Here is a 20,489-nt window from a genome sequence, read left to right on the forward strand (position 1 = left end):
TCCTCCTCTTCATGGTCCTAGAGGCAGTTCTACACTTCTGGCAGATTTATGGAATGCTGGGATTGCTCCTTTGCCTGTTATAGTTAAGAAACCGACAGGCATCTATAAGGATTCCTTGTGCGTGTAATTAAAGGTGTTTAATAACCTCACTGTGTGGAAGTATTCTTCTACAGACGCATACTCTAAAGCTGAATATGGTTAAGGGAACCTGTCATGGGAAAACATGTTTTTTTCAAAACACATAGTGCTGCTCCAGCAGAATTCTGCACTGAAATCCTTTTTTGAAAAGCGCTAACAGATGGTTTTTATATTCAATTTTGAAATCTGACATGGGGCTAGACATATTGTCAGTTTCCCAGCTGTCCCCAGTCATGTGACTTGTGCTCTGATAAACTTCAATCACACTTTACTGTAAGTTGGAGTGATATCGCCCCACCCCCCCAGCAGCCTAACAACAGAACAACGGGAAGGTAACCAGATAGCAGCTCCCTAACACAAGATAACAGCTGCCTGGTAGATCTAAAAACAACACTCAATAGTAAAAGCCCATGTTCTACTGAGACTGATTCAGTTACATTAAGTAGGAGAAATAACAGCCTGCCAGAAAGTAATTCCATCCTAAAGTGCTGGCACAAGTCACATGACTGGGGCAGCTGGGAAACTGAAAAAATGTCTAGGTCCATGTCAGATCTAAAAATTTTACATAAAAAAATCTGTTTGCTCTTTTGAAAAATGGATTTCAGCGCAGAAGTCTGCTGGAGCAGCACTATTAACTGATGTGTTTTGAAAAAAACATGTTTTCCCCATGACAGTATCCCTTTAAAAAAATCCGTATTTTCACCTTAGACCCCCCCAACCAACCTTCCTGGTTTTTCCCCATAATTTACATAACACACAGTTAACATGACGGATAGTTCCAATAGCAAACAGTAGAGGGAATATAGGATACCTATTAGCAATGTAAATGAGACAAAAGTGTACGTGAAAGACTATGGGGGTTATTTATTAAGCTCTGAATGCAAAAATCACGAAAAATTCGTGTTTTTTTTATATAAAATCAGACTTTTAAAAAAATCACGAATTTATTAAACTCTGAGTATGGGAAAGGTCAGAATCTGAAAATCCGGCATCTCAGACCTGTCGAGGTTGCATATAAGTCAATGGGAGAAGTCCCAATGATTTTTTGATGTGCGCTAGGTTTTTGGCAATACCCGAAAGTTTTCGGGAAAAATTCTGAGTTTTGGGGTGAAAAATCCCAAAAAATCGTGAAAAATGGGTGAAAAATCTGAAAAAATCATGAAAATTTTATGGAAAGTGTATTAATAAATAAGCCCAAAAAAACAGTGCGGATTTGTTCTGAGTTTTTTTTTCAGAAAATATTGAGATAAATTCGGACGTTAATAAATAACCCCCTAAGAGTATGGAACTGAACCACCATTGTATACTTGCTACATTCTAACTGTTAATGGTTCAAAATACTTCGGATTGTAAATTACGTAAAATTAATAAAAAATGTTAAAATAAAAATGCCATATTTTATATACTGAACTTATTGCACCAGCCTAAAGTTTCAGTTTGTCAATAGCAGCAATGATCCAGGACTTCAAACTTGTCACTGGGAACAATGGGACAGAGTATTTTTGGCATCCCAGGGTGCCACGAGATGCACTAATCATATAGAGATAAATAAAAAAGTGTTGTTCAGATGGCACCTTACTCCTGTGAAAATTCACAATATTAACCCTAACTATAGCGACAAATGTTGGAGACAGTGGCGTAACTAGAAGTAACAGGGCCCCCCTGCAAAAGAAAAATTATGGGCCCCCCAACTTATCCTGGACTTGTTATTAATAGGGAATAAAGATAAATATATATGAAGGCCAGTGATATGATCCCAATTTTATTAATAGGAAACCAGTTATTAATGATAATAATGATTTTCTCTCCCTTTCTATAAAACCCCTTTACCTGTTTAATCTAAGTTCCTTTTCTGTTAAAATATCTTATAGCACTTTTTATACTGCTCCCCTTTTGTGTTCTATCTGGTCTCTTCTTAGTTCTTTCCTTATGATTTATTTCAATTTTTTTTTTTACAATTTTCCATTCCCCCAATTCTCTCCTCCTGTCCTCCATCTGTAGTTTTCACACTTTCAAATCCCCTCAAAACGTTTGACCCCCCTGTCCCTGCAGCATCATTCGTATTCCTTTCCCAGTTCCCACACATTGATTTTAGGTCGACTCTGCAGACAGACAGTGAGTCACTACACACACAGGCAGCCAGGCAGGCCTCTCCCTGCCTCACCTGCACCGTCCGACTCCCAACGTGCGCACTGCGTCCACACGGCACACGCGATTACACAGAGGAAGAGGGAGGGCCTGGCTAGACGCAGATGTCAGATGAGCAGAGAGAGGGCGGAAGTAACATGCGGCTTAGCGGCGCAGTACGGAGCAGGGAGGGCGGAAGCCGGAAGGAAGAACACAGTATGGAGTATGCCTGGAGGAGGTAGGGCCCGGCCAGTGGCAGTGGGGAGGACTGGGGACGGATCCGACGGAATATGTCACACAGTCACGTCTGAGTCTGACGGACACGGACAGATCGATGCGATGCTGGCCTGGCTGCATTCATCAGCCAAGAGCCAGGAGGTCAGGAGGACATCAATTTCGGCCGGGCCCCCTCTCCTCCCGGGCCCCCCCGCAGCTGCGGGGTCTGCTTCCTCCCTAGTTACGCCACTGGTTGGAGAGGTTGCGATGCCCCTGGTACTTTATATCATATGTGGTGGGAGTGCCCTCAAGTATTGTTGTTCTGGAAATCGATATTTGCATTCCTACAAGCTGAGCTACACTGGACTTTACCTTTTGAGCCTCAAATAGCCTTGCTTAATGCCTTCCCTTCTTTTGTGAGGCCGCCACAACGGAAGTCACTATTCCAAATATTTACTGCTGCTGCCACAATCATTTCGAGAAAATTGAAACTGAACACTACCTATTCTCTTCAGGAGCTATTCACACTAATTTCCACTCATGAACAAATGGAGGAGATGGCGTCCACCAACGAAAATAAGAGAGAGGCCCACGATGACATTTGGTCACCTTGGCAGCTCTTTAGGTCGAATACCCAAACCGCACAGCATGCCTTGAATCAGACCCATTCTATATCCCAATCCCAATTTGGTGCAACAGATATATCACATTAAAGGGGGGAACACCCCTTCGATCTGCATATATTATCTCCTGGATCATTAAAAGAGCATAACAGTTCAGAGCATAACAGTTAACTTTTTTTTTCCTTTCCTCTGTTTTCTTTTATATGTTTCTATGCTTATTCCTTACTGTGATCTCACTATAACCAGAATAATGATACATGACTCTGTTGTAATTTGCACTTTTCTATTTTATTGAACTCGGAGAATTGTGTACCAGCTATACAGCTTTTTTTTGTTATCGCTGTCTGTGCAATTCAATAAAGCATTTCTCTGGTTAAAAAAACTTGTCACAGGGGGTCACCATCTTGGAAAGTGTCTGTGACACTCACATGCTCAGTGGGCTCTGAGCAGCTGTTGAGAAGCTAAACTTAGGGGTTGTCCACTAATTATCCAGCAGAAAATGAGGTTGGTCTGTAATATAAGCTGATGCTACAGGGCTGATTATTACATTATGGTGCTAATTGTGCTGGTTTATGAGCTGCCATGTACCAATAATCTGTACTAATTACTAATTAGCCTTATATTGTGACATTTCTATTCTAGGTGTACTGTATATTGTGAGTCAGTCCCTAAGCTCAGTAAGTGACAGCAGCACAGAGCATGTGCAGTGAATCAGCAGAAAAGATGGGGAGCTCTGGGGCATCTTTGGAGAGACAGATCTTTACTGCTAAAGGGCTGTGGTTGCCTTGGGCTGGTACAGAAGCCCAAAACATAATGTACAAAATTTCTAGCCTACAGTACTTCTTTAGTTAAGCTTTAGTTCTCCTTTAAGGTAAAACAGAGATATAATGTCTCTGGGTCCTCAGCATTAATGGGTCCTTTGGGAGTAGAAAATAATATATTTAAAGCATGCACTTTGGGGTGTCCACTGGCAGTGATGGATGTGAGAGTTAGAGGAACTGTTTAAATTACCCCCCCTCAATTTCCATTTCCTCTAAAATAGGGCCTTGGCCTTCCTGAGTTGATAGAGCCCATTCCGCTCAAACACTGGCCCCCAGCCGAACACTGAATTATTTTCTGTAATTTAAGGGGCAGATTTATCAAGGGTCGAAGTGAATTCAAGGAAATGTTCGAAGCAAAAAAATTTGTAATCCGAAGTAATTTTTTGGATACTTCGACCATCGAATAGGGTACTACGACTTTGACTCAAAGTAAAATCGTTTGAATATTCGACCATTCGATAATCGAAGTACTGTCTCTTTAAAAAAAACTTAAATTTCAATACTTCGCCAAATTAAACCTGCCGAAGTGCTATGTTAGCCTATGGGGACCTTCTAGAGCATTTTTCTAAGTTTTTTTTCTAAGTTTTTGGAAGTCGAACGATTTTACTTCAACTGCAGGATACCCAAATTCGCTGAAAAAACCGACTTCGATATTCGAAGTATTTTTAACTTCGAAATTCGACCCTTGATAAATCTGCCCCCGATGTACTCTCTGTTCTGCCTGTGTAAACTGTGTTATGAATTTAAAACTGCATATACTCTGTGGTACTTGTGCAATGTAATACCAGGGGTGCTGCGCCAATGAGGATATCTGAAAAACTTGAAAAAAGCCATGCCTAGTACAGATATGGGATCGGTTATCCCGAAACCCGTTATCCAGAAAGTTCAGAATTACGGAAAGGCCGTCTTCCATAGACTCCATTATATCAAATAATCCAGATTTTAAAAAATGATTTCCTTTTTCTCTGTAATACTAAAACAGTACTTTGTACTTGGTCTAAACTAAGATATAATTAAACATTTTTGGAAGCAAAACCAGCCTATTGGGTTTATTTAATGTTTACATGATTTTCTAGTAGACTTAAGGTATGAAGATCCAAATTACAGAAAGATCTGTTATCCAGAAAACCCCAGGTCCTGAGCATTCTGGTTCACAGGTCCCATACCTGTACCTTTAAGAACCAAATCTCAATTTTTAAACCAGAAATTTGGCTTTTCTAGTGCAGGAGAGCACTCTCTGCAATAGCAATGCGCCCCCAACCCCCCGGCATAGGAAAAGGCAAGCTATGGGGACAAGAAGCGGTGACATTGAGGCAGCTCCAAGCACAGAATCGTACGTGTAATACTGTAATTTCTGGCCAGAAAAGGGTGTTGCAAAGGTCGGTCCATTGACACAGACACAAGGGTTGATCACCTTCCAAGTTGTTTTGGTTCAGTTCTTTTCAGATAGCTGAATACACTGAATCCAGGGTTCGGGATTCGGCCAGGATTCGGTCTTTTTCAGCAGGATTTGGCCGAATCGAATCCATTAGGGATGGGGAGGGAAATCGTGTGACATTTTGTCACAAAACAAGGAAGTCAAAAATGTTTTTCCCTTCCAACCCCTAATTTGCATATGCAAATTAGGATTTGGTTTCCGTATTCGGCCGAATCTTTCGCAAAGGATTCGGGGGTTCGGCCGAATGCAAAATAGTGGATTCGGTGCATCCCTAATTAAAGGCAACTATTAGTTGCTAGAATTCCACAATTGCTGCTGAGAAATGTATCAACTAATGCAGCAAATTGTAACAGTGTAGAATCTGCACCACAATTACTGAGCTACCAGACTGAAACACCAGAGACACAAACATTAAACTTCAATTTTGATCAAAAATAAAACATGGAAAGTATTTGACAAAAGTCTTTCTGGTGAACAATCTGGAAATCACTGAACTGAAAAGTGAATAACCCTTTAACTGCATTCACACACTATACTATTCCTCTTTGCAGTTTTGTTATCCTTGTTTTTTTCCCGTTAAAGGAAAACTATACCCCCAAAATGAACAGTTAAGCAACAGATAGTTCATATCATATTAAGTGGCATATTAAAGAATCTTACCAAACTGGAATATATATTTAAGTAAATCTTGCCCTTTTACATCTCTTGCCTTGAGCCACCATTTCGTGATGGTCTGTGTGTTGCCTCAGAGATCACCTGACCAGAAATACTTCAACTCTAACTGTAACAGGAAGAAGTGTGGAAGCAAAAGACAGAACTCTGTCTGTTAATTGGCTCATGTGACCTAACATGTATGTTTGTGAGTACAGTGAATCCTACGATCCCAGGGGGCGGCCCTTATTTTTTAAAATGGCAATTTTCTATTTATGATTACACAATGGCACATACTACTAGAAAAGTACATTATTATGAAAATGGTTTATTTACATGAAGCAGGGTTTTACATATGAGCTGTTTCATGCAATATCTTTTTATAGAGACCTACATTGTTTGCGGGGTATAGTTTTCCTTTAAACATGTCTGGGCTTTGCATTATATGCAGGGGCGATACTGGCCCCTCCGCCACCTGAGGCAGCTGCAGTTGCTGCTGCCCCCCTCCCCTGGAAATTCACTCTTAAAGTACCAGGAGCAGCATTTTTGCTGCCCCTGGTACCTAGTGGGGTGCTGCTGCCTGAGGCGACAGCCTCAACTCGCCTCATTGGCGAAGCACCCCTGATTATATGGACACATCAATCTCTAATTAGGATTATCCCTTATTGAAAAAAAATTTTTGCAGCACTTTATCCTGATGAAATCCAATGATTCCGTGGCTGTAAGAATGCTAGTGGCTGGCCTACAGATGGATAAGTCAGGTTCAAAGTGTTACCAGCTTGTAAGGTGGAGCAGGATGAATCATTCTGGCAAAAGTAGAATTCTATAGTGTAATAAGGTAAATAAATACAAAGCATACAAGGACATCAGTTTTCAAAGATACATTTTATGGAAGTCGTGTAGACATTCAACAGAACATTGTATAAGACTGAAGCTTTTAGAAAGTTACTATTTACTTGCTTCCATGTCACCTAAGAAGCCTATAGACAATATTTACTTCTGTAGGGTTTATCTTGGCTTGCTTTTGCACACTGAAACACTGTTGAATATATTACATTTTATACAGCTATGTTTTATTAGAAGCTTCTAATCTATAAAAGCAAATGATCTGTACCTAGTTTGGTTCAAATTAATAAAGTGTCTCAAGCAAATGCTACAATTGTTACATACAGATGCACTTGGATATTAGTGTCTTATATTTTTTTGGCTCAGAAGCTCAAAATAAATATAATATACATTAGAACAATTCTGGATGCCTTAGCAGTAGGAAATCAAGTGCTTTCTTTCAGTTGCGCTTTATATAGTCCTTCTGAATACCGGTCTGTCTCACAGACTACTAAGTGCCTGCTCCTAACTCAAGAGTTTCTACTCATGTCACCCCATGGAAACAGGCACCCTACAAAGTTAAACTTGCTTAGTGAGAAAAGATCAGCATTGCCCCCTAATTAAGTTCACCCAACTGCAGGGCCACACACATTAAAATCAGAAGTAAGAGGACATCACAACCGGTTATTCATAATTACAACATACTTTAAAATAAGCAGATTAGAAAGGTGCAACCTATACAAAAGCCTGTGCAATTATACAATCTTTATGGCTGTTGCACTCTTGGAGTGCGTTGTTTCTCCTAAATATATAGGCACTGGGGCAGCTTTCTAGATCCTCAAGCTGAGATATTCCAGAAACACAAGGGTCGTGATCCCTTAACATGTCAGGCAAGCGTTGAGATTTGTGTTCAAGGCGTTTGGATCGTCTCACGGGAGTTAGAAATTTCAAGTCTTTGATAGTAGAATTGCCGTCATCTAACTGCAATTTAGTTTTTATTCTGTACAAGATTAGAAAGAAAAACACACTGGTAAAGCATCATAAAGTTAATGGTGCAAAGCAATTGTACATCAAGGGATGCAAATGTCACTGACAAGAGGTTTCCTTAGTACATTAAATTAGCCAACAACCTGAAATCCTGACTATTCTGTGACACAAAAGGGGTCATTTAATTATCCCTGGGGCACAGAACACTGCACTCTGCAGCTCCTTAACTTGCACAACTAAAATACACGCAAGTTAGGAGACTGGTTGGGGGGGACGGGACGGAAAATGGGTACATGCATCCCCTCTCCAATACAGCACTGACCAATGCAATCACCACTGTATTCATGGGGAAAGTGGTAGGTCTCTCCACTCCAAGACAGAGACCTTTGGAAATCTGTAACGACCATAATGAAGTGTGCAAAGGGCAAATGCATGGCCAATTGTGGCTTTTTTGTGTTTGGGTATGTCAATAATCCTTAAAACTTTGGACAATATAATACAAGGATAATGTGCACTGCCTCCTATCAAGTAATGTCTGCAAATCTATGGATATAACATGGATATTCATAGGAAATATAAAATAAACATGGCCATCGCAGTAGGCATCTGCAGATCTTACTGAAAAAAATAGTTTTTATGGATGCGGCCATTTTACGTGTGAATTTCATAACTTACTTTTGCAGGTGAGGGGTGGACCGAACATTAAACCTAATAACTGTTGAGGATTCTGTATTTTGTGGTGTCCGGTGTTTATTTGGTAGCTCCTCCTCCATATCTGAAGGCCTTGTTTCCTCCTTTATCAAAATACGCCTGGCCTTTCTTTGTTTAACTGTGCTCTCTGATTTAGCTTTGGCCACTTCCAGTTCACTTTGCTCATTCTCACATTTTGTCTCTGCCTCGAGAGGTTCTTCTGTACAGTCTTCCACTTTGTGTTCCCCACCTTCAGCTATAAATTTAAAAATAGTGAATGACCAGATCAATCCAGTTAACACAAAGCATCAAAAGCCATTGTGACAGAAAGCACATATATTGTACCTTAGACCAAAGGAAAAAATAAATGTTTTGTGTTAGAAAAGTTTGGTCCAAATAATTTTAAACTTTTTTTTTTCGGTTTTCCCTATAACAGCAGAATCTCAGAATCGGGACTTTGGCGATTGCATGTTCTCAGTAACAGGGAGACATATCATGCTGGGGACCTTGGTTTATGTCATGGTACCAGGTGAGCTAGAAGGGCTTTAAAGGGGAAGGAAACCTAGTCGGCGCAAACCCCCCACCCCCTCTCCCGTTTGTTGGCCACCCTCCCTCCTCCCCCCTGGCCTACCCGTCCCGCTGGGCAAATGCCCCTAACTTGTTACTTACCCTTCTGCGCAGGTCCAGTCCAGGGAGTTCACAGACGACATCTTCTTCCACGCGATCTTCTTCCTGCTTTGACCGGCGCATGCGCAGTAGGATCATTTAGCCAGGTATGATCTACTGCGGCATGCGCGGGACTTTTGGTGCATGCGCAGTAGATCCGTACCGGCGAAATGATCCTACTGCGCATGCGCCAAAACGCCGTTCAAAGCAGGAAGAAGATCGCGTGGAAGAAGATGTCGTCTGTGAACTCCCTGGACTGGACCTGCGCAGAAGGGTAAGTAACAAGTTAGGGGCATTTGCCCAGCGGGACGGGTAGGCCAGGGGGGAGGGTGGGCAACAAACGGGAGGGGGTGTGGGGGGTTTGCGCCGACTAGGTTTCCTTCCCCTTTAAGAAAGACTTTAATTCTGTCTCACTGCAGTGGATCTTAACCCATCTACAAATACTACTTTGGCTCTGCTAACAAACTGAGAAGGTATCATCAGATTTCACCTTAGAATATCATTATTACCCCTTATTTTAACTATACAAATGCTGTTAGGTATGCTTTATAGACCCAATCAACAAGAGAGAACATGGGAGAACAGCAAACACCTAAGTCAAACCTGCAGCCGATTTCCCTTTTGTTGAACAGAAAACCAACTACCTATAAAGGTTTTAAAATCACTCAGTAAAGGGCTGGATTCACTCAGGAAATTGTTCCAAAGAAAAAACCTGCAGCTCCACTTGGAGCAAAGCCTTTATAACACCCAAGTGCTTTAAGCCTTACTAATATGAAAAACCTATCTTGTAACTTTGAACTGAAAAAGATAAAAAGGATCACTAAACCCCAAAGCATTATGTGAATGAAGACTACATCTGACCCAGACGATTGCCCTAGTTTTGTTTACCTGCAAACCTTTTGATAGAGCACTTTTTTTCAAAGCAGGTCCCAAGAGTGTGAAATTATATATGCCTTTACAATTGATCTTTGGTATAAACGAAGTGTCAAAGTAGTAATACATAAACATTTGCATTCTACTACAAAATGAACCTTATGCTTGGAATCAAAACTTTGTAAAAAAAAAAAAAAAAAAAATTTAACGTTCGGAGAACATACCGGATTCGGCCTTCAGACTTTCCACTGCATCCGCAAGAATAGTTCTTAGGTCATCTAAGGGCTTTAAGCAGAAAAACAATACAATTAAATAAAGACACTGCATGATGATAAGCAGTACATTTTAGGCTTGGACAAGACAGGGTACCCTCCTGTTTCATGCTTTTCATTCAGATATTTATTATGTTAAAGGGGAACTCCGGCTTCCAAACAAAAATTTGATAAAGAGGCCAACATAACACAGAAACCCCCATATACCCATCACTTACCTGTTTCTTCAAAAAGTATGAACAAATGCCATTTTCTATGCTGAAATAAAACTGTTTACTTTCTGCATCATTTGAAATCCTGGCAGGGAAGGAGGGACTAAAACACTGATGTTACAAATTGTAACAACTTCTCCACAACTTGTAGGATGTAGGAACTACACAACTACAGCATGCAGGAATTACATAACCCACAATGCATTGCACTGTGATGTTCCTTTCCTTATTGAAATCACGTGTACAGGGAATTGTGGGGTTTGGAGGATGCAGGCTGAGGACAGATGGCTGTTGATACAAAGTAACAGTAGTCAGTCAGCTCAGCAAAGTAGTCAGAAAGATCAGCAGGAGAGCAGGGGGCTAGGCTTAGGGAACTGGTCTAAACCATTAAAAATCATGAAAAGTCTGCATAATTTTTAATTGATGTATATTGTAAAGTTGCTTGAAATTATGTTTACTTTTCAAAAAGCTTTAAAGCTTAAAGCATGTTTTTGTGGAGTTCCCCGTTAAGTTTACATACAAAATAGTTGTTTAATAAATGTAGCAATATACATTTTCTCATAAATCATTATTTAAATAATATTTTCCATGGAACAGAAGCCCAACAATGATTTTATAGATGTAGATCTTAATGGGACAACATCTCTAAAAGTAAAGTATGGGCACTCCTGCCCTATGCCTCCAGTCATACAGAGTGTCAACAGCAGACACCAACTACATGCACATGAAATTGCATTAGCTTTCAGACTGACCAGTGCTCCAGCTGTGACAGCTTCCTCACAGATGACAATGACTTTTGCCAACTCTCCCTGACGCTTCTCCAGGAGAGCAAGACATTCCCAGTATTTGGAAAGCTTTTTCGCTTCTGGGACATTCTGGATCTGTTTCTCCAATATGTCAAGAACTTCTTCTTTTGGGCATCCCTTTGTATGGATAAAATAAAATGGCAGCAACACAAATAAAGTAAACAATATTTATATGAAAAATTATGCACTTTGGGTTTTATAATAAAGCATGTTATGGTTAGTTCTATATGGTTTTCTATGGCGTTATACAGTATAGTGAATATCGATAAAGGCTCACACTCTTGTTAAAAAAATAAATAAAAAGGCACAGGCAGAGAGAATGTGTGAAGAGGATTTCTGATACAAAGAATCAGGAGATGGAAGGGTCATTTGGAAGCACACATCACAGCCCAAGGGAGGAAACAGAAAAAAGAGGACATAGAAGATAAATAGATACCTCATGAATTAACTTTTTGCAATCTGCAAATACATGGTGAACTTTCAGTGTGAATAGCTCCTGTTCATCCTCTTCTGCCAACTTGCAGGGGATTTCTTCTATGGCTTTATTAGATTCAGTCTTGATTTCTGCAGGAACCTTTGTTGGTGGTTCAGGCTTACTTTTACAGCATACAACTTCTTTTTGCATTTTACATGTAGAGGACTTAAATGTTGATAAAGGAGGCCTCTTCATTACTTTCCCTTTCTCCTCCCTCCACTTTGCTATACAAGCCCTGTTACGGAGAAGGAACATTTTAAACAAGGTAATGTAGATAGTTCAGTAGGATACAAAATGTACAAAACATTCAATAATCTAAATTAATATAAAAGGTTCATAAACGATTAGATCCCTTTGTCAGCAGACTGGATCTACAGGAAGCTTTGTGTTTTCATCCCTAGCCTTTAGGACACATTGATCTATTTCTCTACTAATGTTGCATTTTCTACAAAATTAAGATATTTTTCATTTAGCATTTACAGTTTGCAGATGACATTGCACATAAAAGCTTAAAGGTCAGATTTCCCTGACGAAAAATAAAATGCAGAAAGGGCGTGATGACAAGAGGTGGATTTTGTCACCAAAAACACTGACCGAAATCACTCAGAAATGCTCCAGTTTAAGGGTGATTCTTAAAACAAGGAAAACACCTTAAAGGAACAGTAATACCACAAAATGAATGTTTAAAAGGAATGATAATATAATGTACTATTGCACTGCACTAATAAAACTGGAGTGCTTGCTTCAAAAATACTATTATGGTTTTCATAAACAAGCTGATGTGCAGCCTAGGGGGCAGCCATTCAAGCAAGGATAAACAATAGATAACAGAGAAATCGGATTTTGCAGAACTTATCTGTTATCAGCTGTGTATCCTGTGCCTTTTCCAGCTTGAATGACTGCCCCCATGGCTACTCAGCAGCTTGTGCATAAAAACTTTTGTAGAGTTTGTCAAGCAAAAACACACCAGTTGCACCAGTGCAGCACAATAGTACATTACATTTTAATTACTTCACTACACTTTAATTTTTTGGTGTTACTGTTCCTTTAATAATAGTAGCTGTCAATAGCTTTCTAAAAAATGTTTTATACAAGAAAAATAAAAAATATGCAGCTGTGGGTCTAGGGTCTATAATCAAGATTGCTATGGGCCTGTGTTTTTCTGAAGAGGTATTTCTGTAATATGGAGCATTAAGTCTTAAAAATACTAAAAAACATTTGAGTGTTAAATAAACCTGACCTATTTTGTGCAGTTCCTATCTACACATTAGCCAGATGGTTATATAAAGAAATTATTTTTAAAACCCTACTTTTGTTCTTCTGCCGTCTTAATTTGTCTTGTGGGTGGAATTGTCATTGTCTGTTTAGCAGGTCCGTTCTGCTGTGGCAGTGGCATCACAGAACTTGCTAGTGTTTTCCCTTTATTCTGCAGAGCTGCTTTATGACCCAAATAACCACTGTTTATATTTTTTTCAGCAGTTGGTCTTGAAGGCAAGGCTCTGTCTGTTGGCTTTTTTGTGAGAACTGCACTTGTGTGCCTCCTTGTTGTAGCTGGCTCGGTCTTCTTCTGGTTAACAGCACCGGTTGAAGCCCTTACTGGAGTCCTGCTCTGGAAGGTAGTTGGCTGTTTCTGTACACTGGCATTAGCAGATGCAGGTTTCACACCTTGTTTTCCAGAAACAATTAAGATTTTTGGTCTTGCATCTACATTCTGAGACACTGCAGCCACTGGTTCCATCACTCCTTTAACATTTGTACCATCTGTGTTCAAAGGGGTCTTCCTAAAAGAGTTAATTTTGGATTGGACGACTTTACCACGGTATGCCCCGAGTACAGGCTTCTGCAGCACGGCATTAGCAGCTGGTAGGTTTAACGTCTCACCCTTGAGCTCCGGCTTTTTAACATTTTTGTTTAAGAATGTTTTACTTAGTGGCTGTCCTTTTCTTTGATCTGTACCGACCACAGTATCAGAGTTCATTTTTTTGATTCCAGTATCAATTTTAGGACGAGCATCTTTGAAAGGGTTTTTTACATGCAAGGTCTTATCTTTATTTCTAACCGATGGCACAGAGACATTTTCTTTGCCAGTCTGTAATGAAATGACAAAAAAAAAAAATGAACCCTTAAAGGAACAGTAACACCAAAAAGTGAAAGTGTTTTACAGTAATAAAGATATGACTTATAGTTGCATTGCACAGGTAAAAGTGGTATGTTTGCTTCAGATAGACTAGAGTTTAGATACACAAGCTGCTGTGTAGCCATGGGAGCAGCCATTGAAGCTGAAAAAGGATAAAAGGCACAGGATACACAGCAGACAACAGCTACTCTCTGTAGTATACAATAGGATTCTTCAGAATTTATCTGTTATCTACTGTGTCTCCTGTGCTTGAATGGCTGCCCCCATGACTACACAGAAGCTTGTTTATATAAACTATAGTTGTGTTTCTGAAGCAAACACACCAGCTTTACCAGTGCAGGGCAACACTATATTATATTGTCATTTAAATCACTTTCTTTTTTGGTGTTACTGTTCCTTTAACTGACCAGTAACAGCTCCCTCAAAGAATATACCAACAGCCTGTGAACACCACGTAGTTTAAAGGACAAAAAAAGCCTCAGTCACTGGAGAGTTCCAATTTGTTAGGAACCCCCAGTGACTCCAATAACTTCCATTTAACTGCTCCTTTTCTTTAAGAAAACTCACTTCCCCAGAAAAGTTTTTTGCAAGGTAGACTGCTGCTATCTTACCCCAGCCCACCAATAAGAGTTGGTACGAATTGCTGGTGACTAATTGCTTAAATTGTTTACAAAAACATATTACAAAACATTCAAACATGTACCTGTTTGTGCTCAGCTGGTTTAAGAATTTCTGTTTTGTTTTGAAGATTCATCACAGTGGGTATGTCTGTAAATGGGGACCTTTGGATGAAAAACACTCAAATTAAACACTTACAGAAGCAAATGCATACCAAGAGAGGTTGCTACACTTCCTACACAGTTTCATTTACTAGTTCAGCTCTGAGGTTCATTCCAGAAATAAAGTCTTTGCTTAACTCCCACACAACAGTTTTCCATCAAACCCAAATTTCTACAAACATTTACATACTGACCAAACCCAGGAAAAGAAAAAAAAGAAACCATTTTTGCTTGAATAAAAAAAATAAAAAAAAAAAATAATAAGAATAACTATACTGCTCATGCATTGGCTGAGAGCAAGGCATCACTGGGGGGTAAGATTGTGGTGAGGCTACAATGAAATGAATCATGCTTTGGACCGTTTCTTTTTAATAGAGAAGAGAAACACCGGAACACCTGGGACCCCAAATAAGGTATTAGACCAATTGTAGGGGTACCAAAAAATGGCAATTTGGGGTTCCTTGTGCTTTTAAAATTGTGGGAGTGTTCTCTACTATGCAATCCTTAAAATATACACGCAATAGTGAGCAGATAAGTAGAGCTTTTTCTCCTGATGTGTCCGTTTCTACCAAAAATGGCCAAAAAATGGCCCTGGGGTACTTTACAGGGCAGATTTATCAAAATGTGAGTTCAGATTTTAATAAATAAAATAAATATGGAAGCATATTTATCGAATCGTGAGTTCTAATTTTCACCTATTGATAAATATCCTTCTTAAATCCAAAAGGAATGAATAGAAAGTGGAAAGAGTTTTTATTAAAATCTGAACTCACGTTTTGATAAATATGCCCCCAAGTCTCAGCACCGTGCCACCATAACCTTCTGCTGCCCCAGCAGCATTTGCATAGCCCTGGGATGCTCATGTGCCAAAAGGGTATGTTGGTACAGAACTAAGAAGAAAGTACCCTCCTGTTTTCTTGTCCCTTAAAGGGGTGGTTCACCTTTAAGTTAACTTTTAGTATGTTACTGAATGACCAATTCTAATCAACTTTTCAACTGTACTTTTTCTCATTTATAGTTTTTGAACCAACTACCACCTTCTACTTGCCTTTTCCAGCTTTCAAATCTTTCTATTCAGGCCCAATCATATTGCAGTCTCTCATTTAAATCAGTGCATGGTTGCATACTTAATTTGAACCCTAGCAACCAGATTTCTGAAACTGCAAACTGGAGAGCTGCTGAATAAAAAGCTAAATAACTCAAAAACCACAAATAATATAATATGAAAACCAATTGCAAATTGTTCTGGAATATCACTCTCTACATCATACTAAATGTTAATTTAACAACAACAAGGGGTTGTCCACCTTCCAAACACTTTTTTTCAGTTCCTCAATTACTTTCAATTAAAATTAAGTTTTTCAATTACTTTCCATTATTTATTTTGTACTGTTTTTCCAAAATCTAAGTTTTAAGTTTAATGTCCCTGTCTCTGGTGTTTGAGTCTGGCAGCTCAGTAATTCAGGTACAGACTCTAAATCAGGGGTGTCCAAACAAGGGCCAGATTTGGTGAGGTGAAAATGTATGGGGGCCGACAATTTAGCCCGACATTCTTTGAACCATGAACATCCTTTAACTCATTTAAACAAGGAATCGCGTAACCGTTGCAGTAATATTTGGGCACATTAGTGAAATGATCTGCCACTTGGTCTATACTGCTGCCTGTGTGCTGAAGGTGTTGGCAATAGACACATACTGGCACATAGTGATGCACCACTCTCGCATACGTTTTTAGGGCTGAAGGTGCAATCGAAATAGTGATGTGCCAGTACTGTAAACTAAAGAAGTATGCGAGAGCGGCGCATCCGGCGACCCCCCCACCTCATAGAAGAAAATTCTATGGAAGGAGCACTAAGTAATGGAAGGAGCACAAAGAAATTCACTTTAGATCAGTATGCTCAAATTCTTTGGGTCTTATTTACTTATGAAAATAATAATAATGCATTGTATAACAAGATTGTCAAATAATATTTCCTGTAGGGCCAGTATGTCAATGTGCATTTGCAAATTATAAGTAATACATGAAGTCCATGGCAATCGATAGCTACAGGTATTCAAGTTACATAGTAAACATACCTGTCCTCAGCAGGCCCAACTACATGACCATGGCTTGGGGTGGCCATTTTTTTTAGATAAGTATTCCTCCACTTTCTTTCACCTTTGCACTACAATCGAAAAACCAAAACACAGTGACAAAGGTATTCACATCAAGCCCAAAAATGTATTTACATAGGAAAGCAAAGATTTAGACATATATTTGCTAAACTGAGGGGTAGGTTATAACCACTGTATTTTACTGCAGATTATTTGATGAAGAAAGAAAAGATGCCAATATGTGAGGTCACCAGGGCATACTTGGATTAAAAATGTGATTTATTGGAGATGTGCACCAGATAAGTGACTGGCCCAAACATATCGGCAACCCCACCCTATGTTTTATACTTTAGTTCCCAGATTTGTCTAGATCTATGGAAATCACACTATGAAATTTACTCGAGACTGAGACTCCATAAATGTGTGAGCATTGAGTTGCTGCATTCAGATGCTTCAACTACACCCATGACTCTAAACGGAACTTGACTGCATTGTGCCAACAGATCCATCAGATTCTCATATAGCTGAATGGTTTAGATGTGGGTGTTACTGTCTGGGGGGAAAAAAGATACTAAATGAAATGTGCAGTAAGAACTAAAGACAAGCGGACATGTCTGCACCAGCTTTTGATATGCAACAGTTTCAGTGGTGGAAGTCAGTGATGTTTGACGGTTTGCAAATAGTGGGTCAGTTCTTATAATGCATGTTCAAGGGCCAAATTATAACAAAATTCTGATGACATGCTTAGAGATCACTGGGGCTGAAGGTGCAGAAGTTAGAACTACATGCACAAGCAACAGTGAATGTAGAATTAAAGTGATATCCAAGCACTGCCTCCCAATCCAGGAAGGGCTACACAGAGAAGGCTGACATTTATGGGATAATTGAATGAAGGTAGGACTACATGGACGTTTTCGACGCGCTTCAACAAAACGCCAGCGTCAAATCGCATGCGACGGGAATAAGGTAAGAAATGGATGAAGTTGCAGCGACACCATCTGACAATGCATTCACTTACCTTATTTCCGTCGCATGTGATTTGACTCCGGCATTTTGTTGCAGCGCATCGGATCGCGTTGAAAACGTCCATGTAGTCCTACCCTAAACCTTGTCAAATTTGCACCTAGTCTAGAACCCCTAACAACTGACCAGTGGTAGCATGTCATTTACCAACCACTGATTTTCTTATGGGTTACTAGACATGGTGCAATCTTGCTACTTTGATGACATTATCCCCCCTTTAGGATGAAGGTCTAAAGAACTTGTTCAGAAGAAAGTTGCGCTGCTGCCACAAAACAAGTACGGTCTGTCCATCAGTTCACATTTACTTACTGATTGCCATTGAATGCAGACGTAACACATACTTGGTTTTATGGGGGTCAGGTCAGCTGTTGCATACTGAAAATGGTGCAGATTTCAGTGCAGTTGTCTTAAAGGAGAAGTAAACCCTAAAAATGAATGTGGCTTAAAATACCATATACTGAACTTATTGCACCAGCTAAAAGTTTCAGCTTGTCAATAGCAGCAATGATCCAGGACTTCAAACTTGTCACAGGGGGTCACCATCTTGGAAAGTGTCTTCGACACTCACATGCTCAGTGGGCTCTGAGCAGCTGTTGAGAAGCTAAGCTTAGGGGTCGTCACTAATTATCAAGCAGAAAATTAGGTTTGTCTGTAATATAAGCTGATGCTACAGGGCTGATTATTAAATTGTGATGCTAGTTGCACTGGTTTCTGTGCTGCCATGTAGTAATTATCTGTATTAATTACTAAACAGCCTTATATTGTGACAATTCTAGACTATGTGTACTGTATATTGTGAGTGGGTCCCTAAGCTCAGTAAGTGACAGCAGCACAGAGCATGTGCAGTGAATCAGCAGAAAAGAAGATGGGGAGCTACTGGGGCATCTTCAGGGGCACTGATCTTTACTGCTAAAGGACTGTGGTTGACTTAGACAGGCACAGAAGCCCACATAGTGTACAATAATCATAGCCTACTTTAGTTTGGCGTTAGTTCTCCTTTAAGTATCAACCAGCAGCTTAGCAATAGCCCTGAAACTACTTAGGGCCCCAATTAATTCTCAAGTGCAATCTAATTACATGCATGCACAGCAAGGCTCCTTCTCTAGGTTATTTGCAGCAATACATGCTAGTATGACACCATACCCACCAGATGTTCCCTATAATGCAGCAGCTATGTATCGCAATCCTTTCTCTGCCCCACCCCTTACCTCTGTATTAAGGCTGCTGCCTCTTGCTCGCTGCCAGCGGCTTTCCCAGACTGCCCACCGCTGCTCTCTTGCCTTCTTATGTCTTAACCTCCTTCAGTTTGAATAACGCGCCCAGCACCCCGCCCCCTGAAGGCATGCGCTCACTCGATTCGCTAGAGATTTTGCTGTCCTCCAATCGCACGCGCACTCTTAGGAAAAGGCAACAGCGATTGGCCGCTTGACCAGTTACTGTTTATTATGTTTGAGAGAAAGTGTCACGTGTGCGCGTAATGTCTGCAATAGACTGGCTGGTGTTGTGCCCGGGCAGCTTCCTCTGAGACTGAGAGCTCATTGTACTGAGGGAGGGGTCGCAACGGATTTAATTTGAAGGAAAATATACTCTACAGGGGAAGCAGTATAGTCTCATATAAAAGCGCAATCTTTTGTACCGTACCAATGGCATAACTAGTTGTTACTGGCTCCACAGCAAAATCATTTGAGTGGCGCCAAAACTCTCCAGAGGTTGAACTGTTTTACCAATAAATATTAAAATGACTCGTTAATTAGAGTCTTATAGGGCCCCTATACCCAGGGCCGCCATCGGACAAGTGTCCTTTTATTATTTGGCATGAAGGGGGGACCCCTTGCTTTGTGGCCATTTTTGAAGTCCCGAAAAGCGGAAGTCCCGAAGCGCGAAAAGACCCGAAAAGCCGAAATGTTGAAGTGCAGTAAAGCTGAAGTGTGGAAGTGCCGAAAAGCCGAAGTCCCGAAGCGCAAAAATAGCCGAAGTCCCGAAAAGCCGAAATGTGGAAGTGCTGAAAAGCCGAAGTCCCGAAAAGCCGGAATGTGGAAGTGCCGAAAAGCTGAAATTGAAGTCCCCAAGCGGCGAAAAGACCCGAAGTCACGAAAGGAGGCGAAGTTGAAGTCCTGAAGCCACGAGTTCAATTCTACTGAACACTAGGGATGGGCATATTTGACCTGTTTCGTTTCTCCAAAAATTTGCCCCCATCGAAATGTCGCAGACGCCCATTAAAGTCTATGGTCATGGAAAATTTTCTGTTGCGCATCTTTTTTTTTTGACGCACGTCACCATACAAATCTCATTTCCGAGTTGAAACAAAGCGAAAAAATTCGCCCATCCCTACTGAACACCAATGTGTGTTTGTTTTTTTTAATCCCCTGGCCACCAATGTATTATTTTAATATGCTATAGGCCTCTGCCGCCAATGTTTTTTTTTAAAAATGTTTTTTTGGTGGCCCAATTTTTTTAACTTGTAAGGGCGGCCCTGGCGCCAATGTTTTTTTTAAAAATATTCTTTGGGGCCCCAATTTTTTTTACTTGTAAAGGGGGCCTTGGCACCAATGCTTTTTAAAAAAAACTTTTATGGGGGGCCCTGGCACCAATTTTTTTTTTAACTTTTTTTTGATGTAGGGGGCCCCGTGATTTCT

The 20,489-nt window shown here is 40.2% G+C and overlaps 1 protein-coding gene across 3 annotated transcripts; it reads right to left on the minus strand.

The window, feature by feature from the left end:
• Positions 1-6,880: 6,880 nt before the first annotated feature.
• ckap2.S (cytoskeleton associated protein 2 S homeolog) lies at positions 6,881-19,192 on the minus strand. 3 transcript variants are annotated; one of them, XM_041584487.1, is made up of 9 exons: positions 19,062-19,192; positions 16,813-16,901; positions 14,661-14,739; positions 13,131-13,909; positions 11,782-12,055; positions 11,292-11,462; positions 10,280-10,340; positions 8,502-8,772; positions 6,881-7,839 (listed from the first exon to the last, which is right to left on the minus strand). In XM_041584487.1, the coding sequence occupies exons 2-9, from the start codon at positions 16,857-16,859 to the stop codon at positions 7,575-7,577; spliced, it is 1,947 nt and encodes a 648-aa protein (XP_041440421.1). In that variant the 5' UTR covers positions 16,860-16,901; positions 19,062-19,192; the 3' UTR covers positions 6,881-7,574. The 3 variants fall into 3 exon arrangements, with proteins under 3 accessions (XP_041440421.1, XP_041440420.1, XP_041440419.1); XM_041584486.1 differs by lacking the exon at positions 19,062-19,192 and adding an exon at positions 17,849-18,325 and having other exon boundaries at positions 8,502-8,773; positions 10,287-10,340; XM_041584485.1 differs by lacking the exon at positions 19,062-19,192 and adding an exon at positions 17,849-18,324.
• Positions 19,193-20,489: the final 1,297 nt, after the last annotated feature.

Source organism: Xenopus laevis, chromosome 2S (genome assembly GCF_017654675.1).
Source record: "Xenopus laevis strain J_2021 chromosome 2S, Xenopus_laevis_v10.1, whole genome shotgun sequence".
In the NCBI taxonomy this organism is placed as follows: domain Eukaryota; kingdom Metazoa; phylum Chordata; class Amphibia; order Anura; family Pipidae; genus Xenopus; species Xenopus laevis.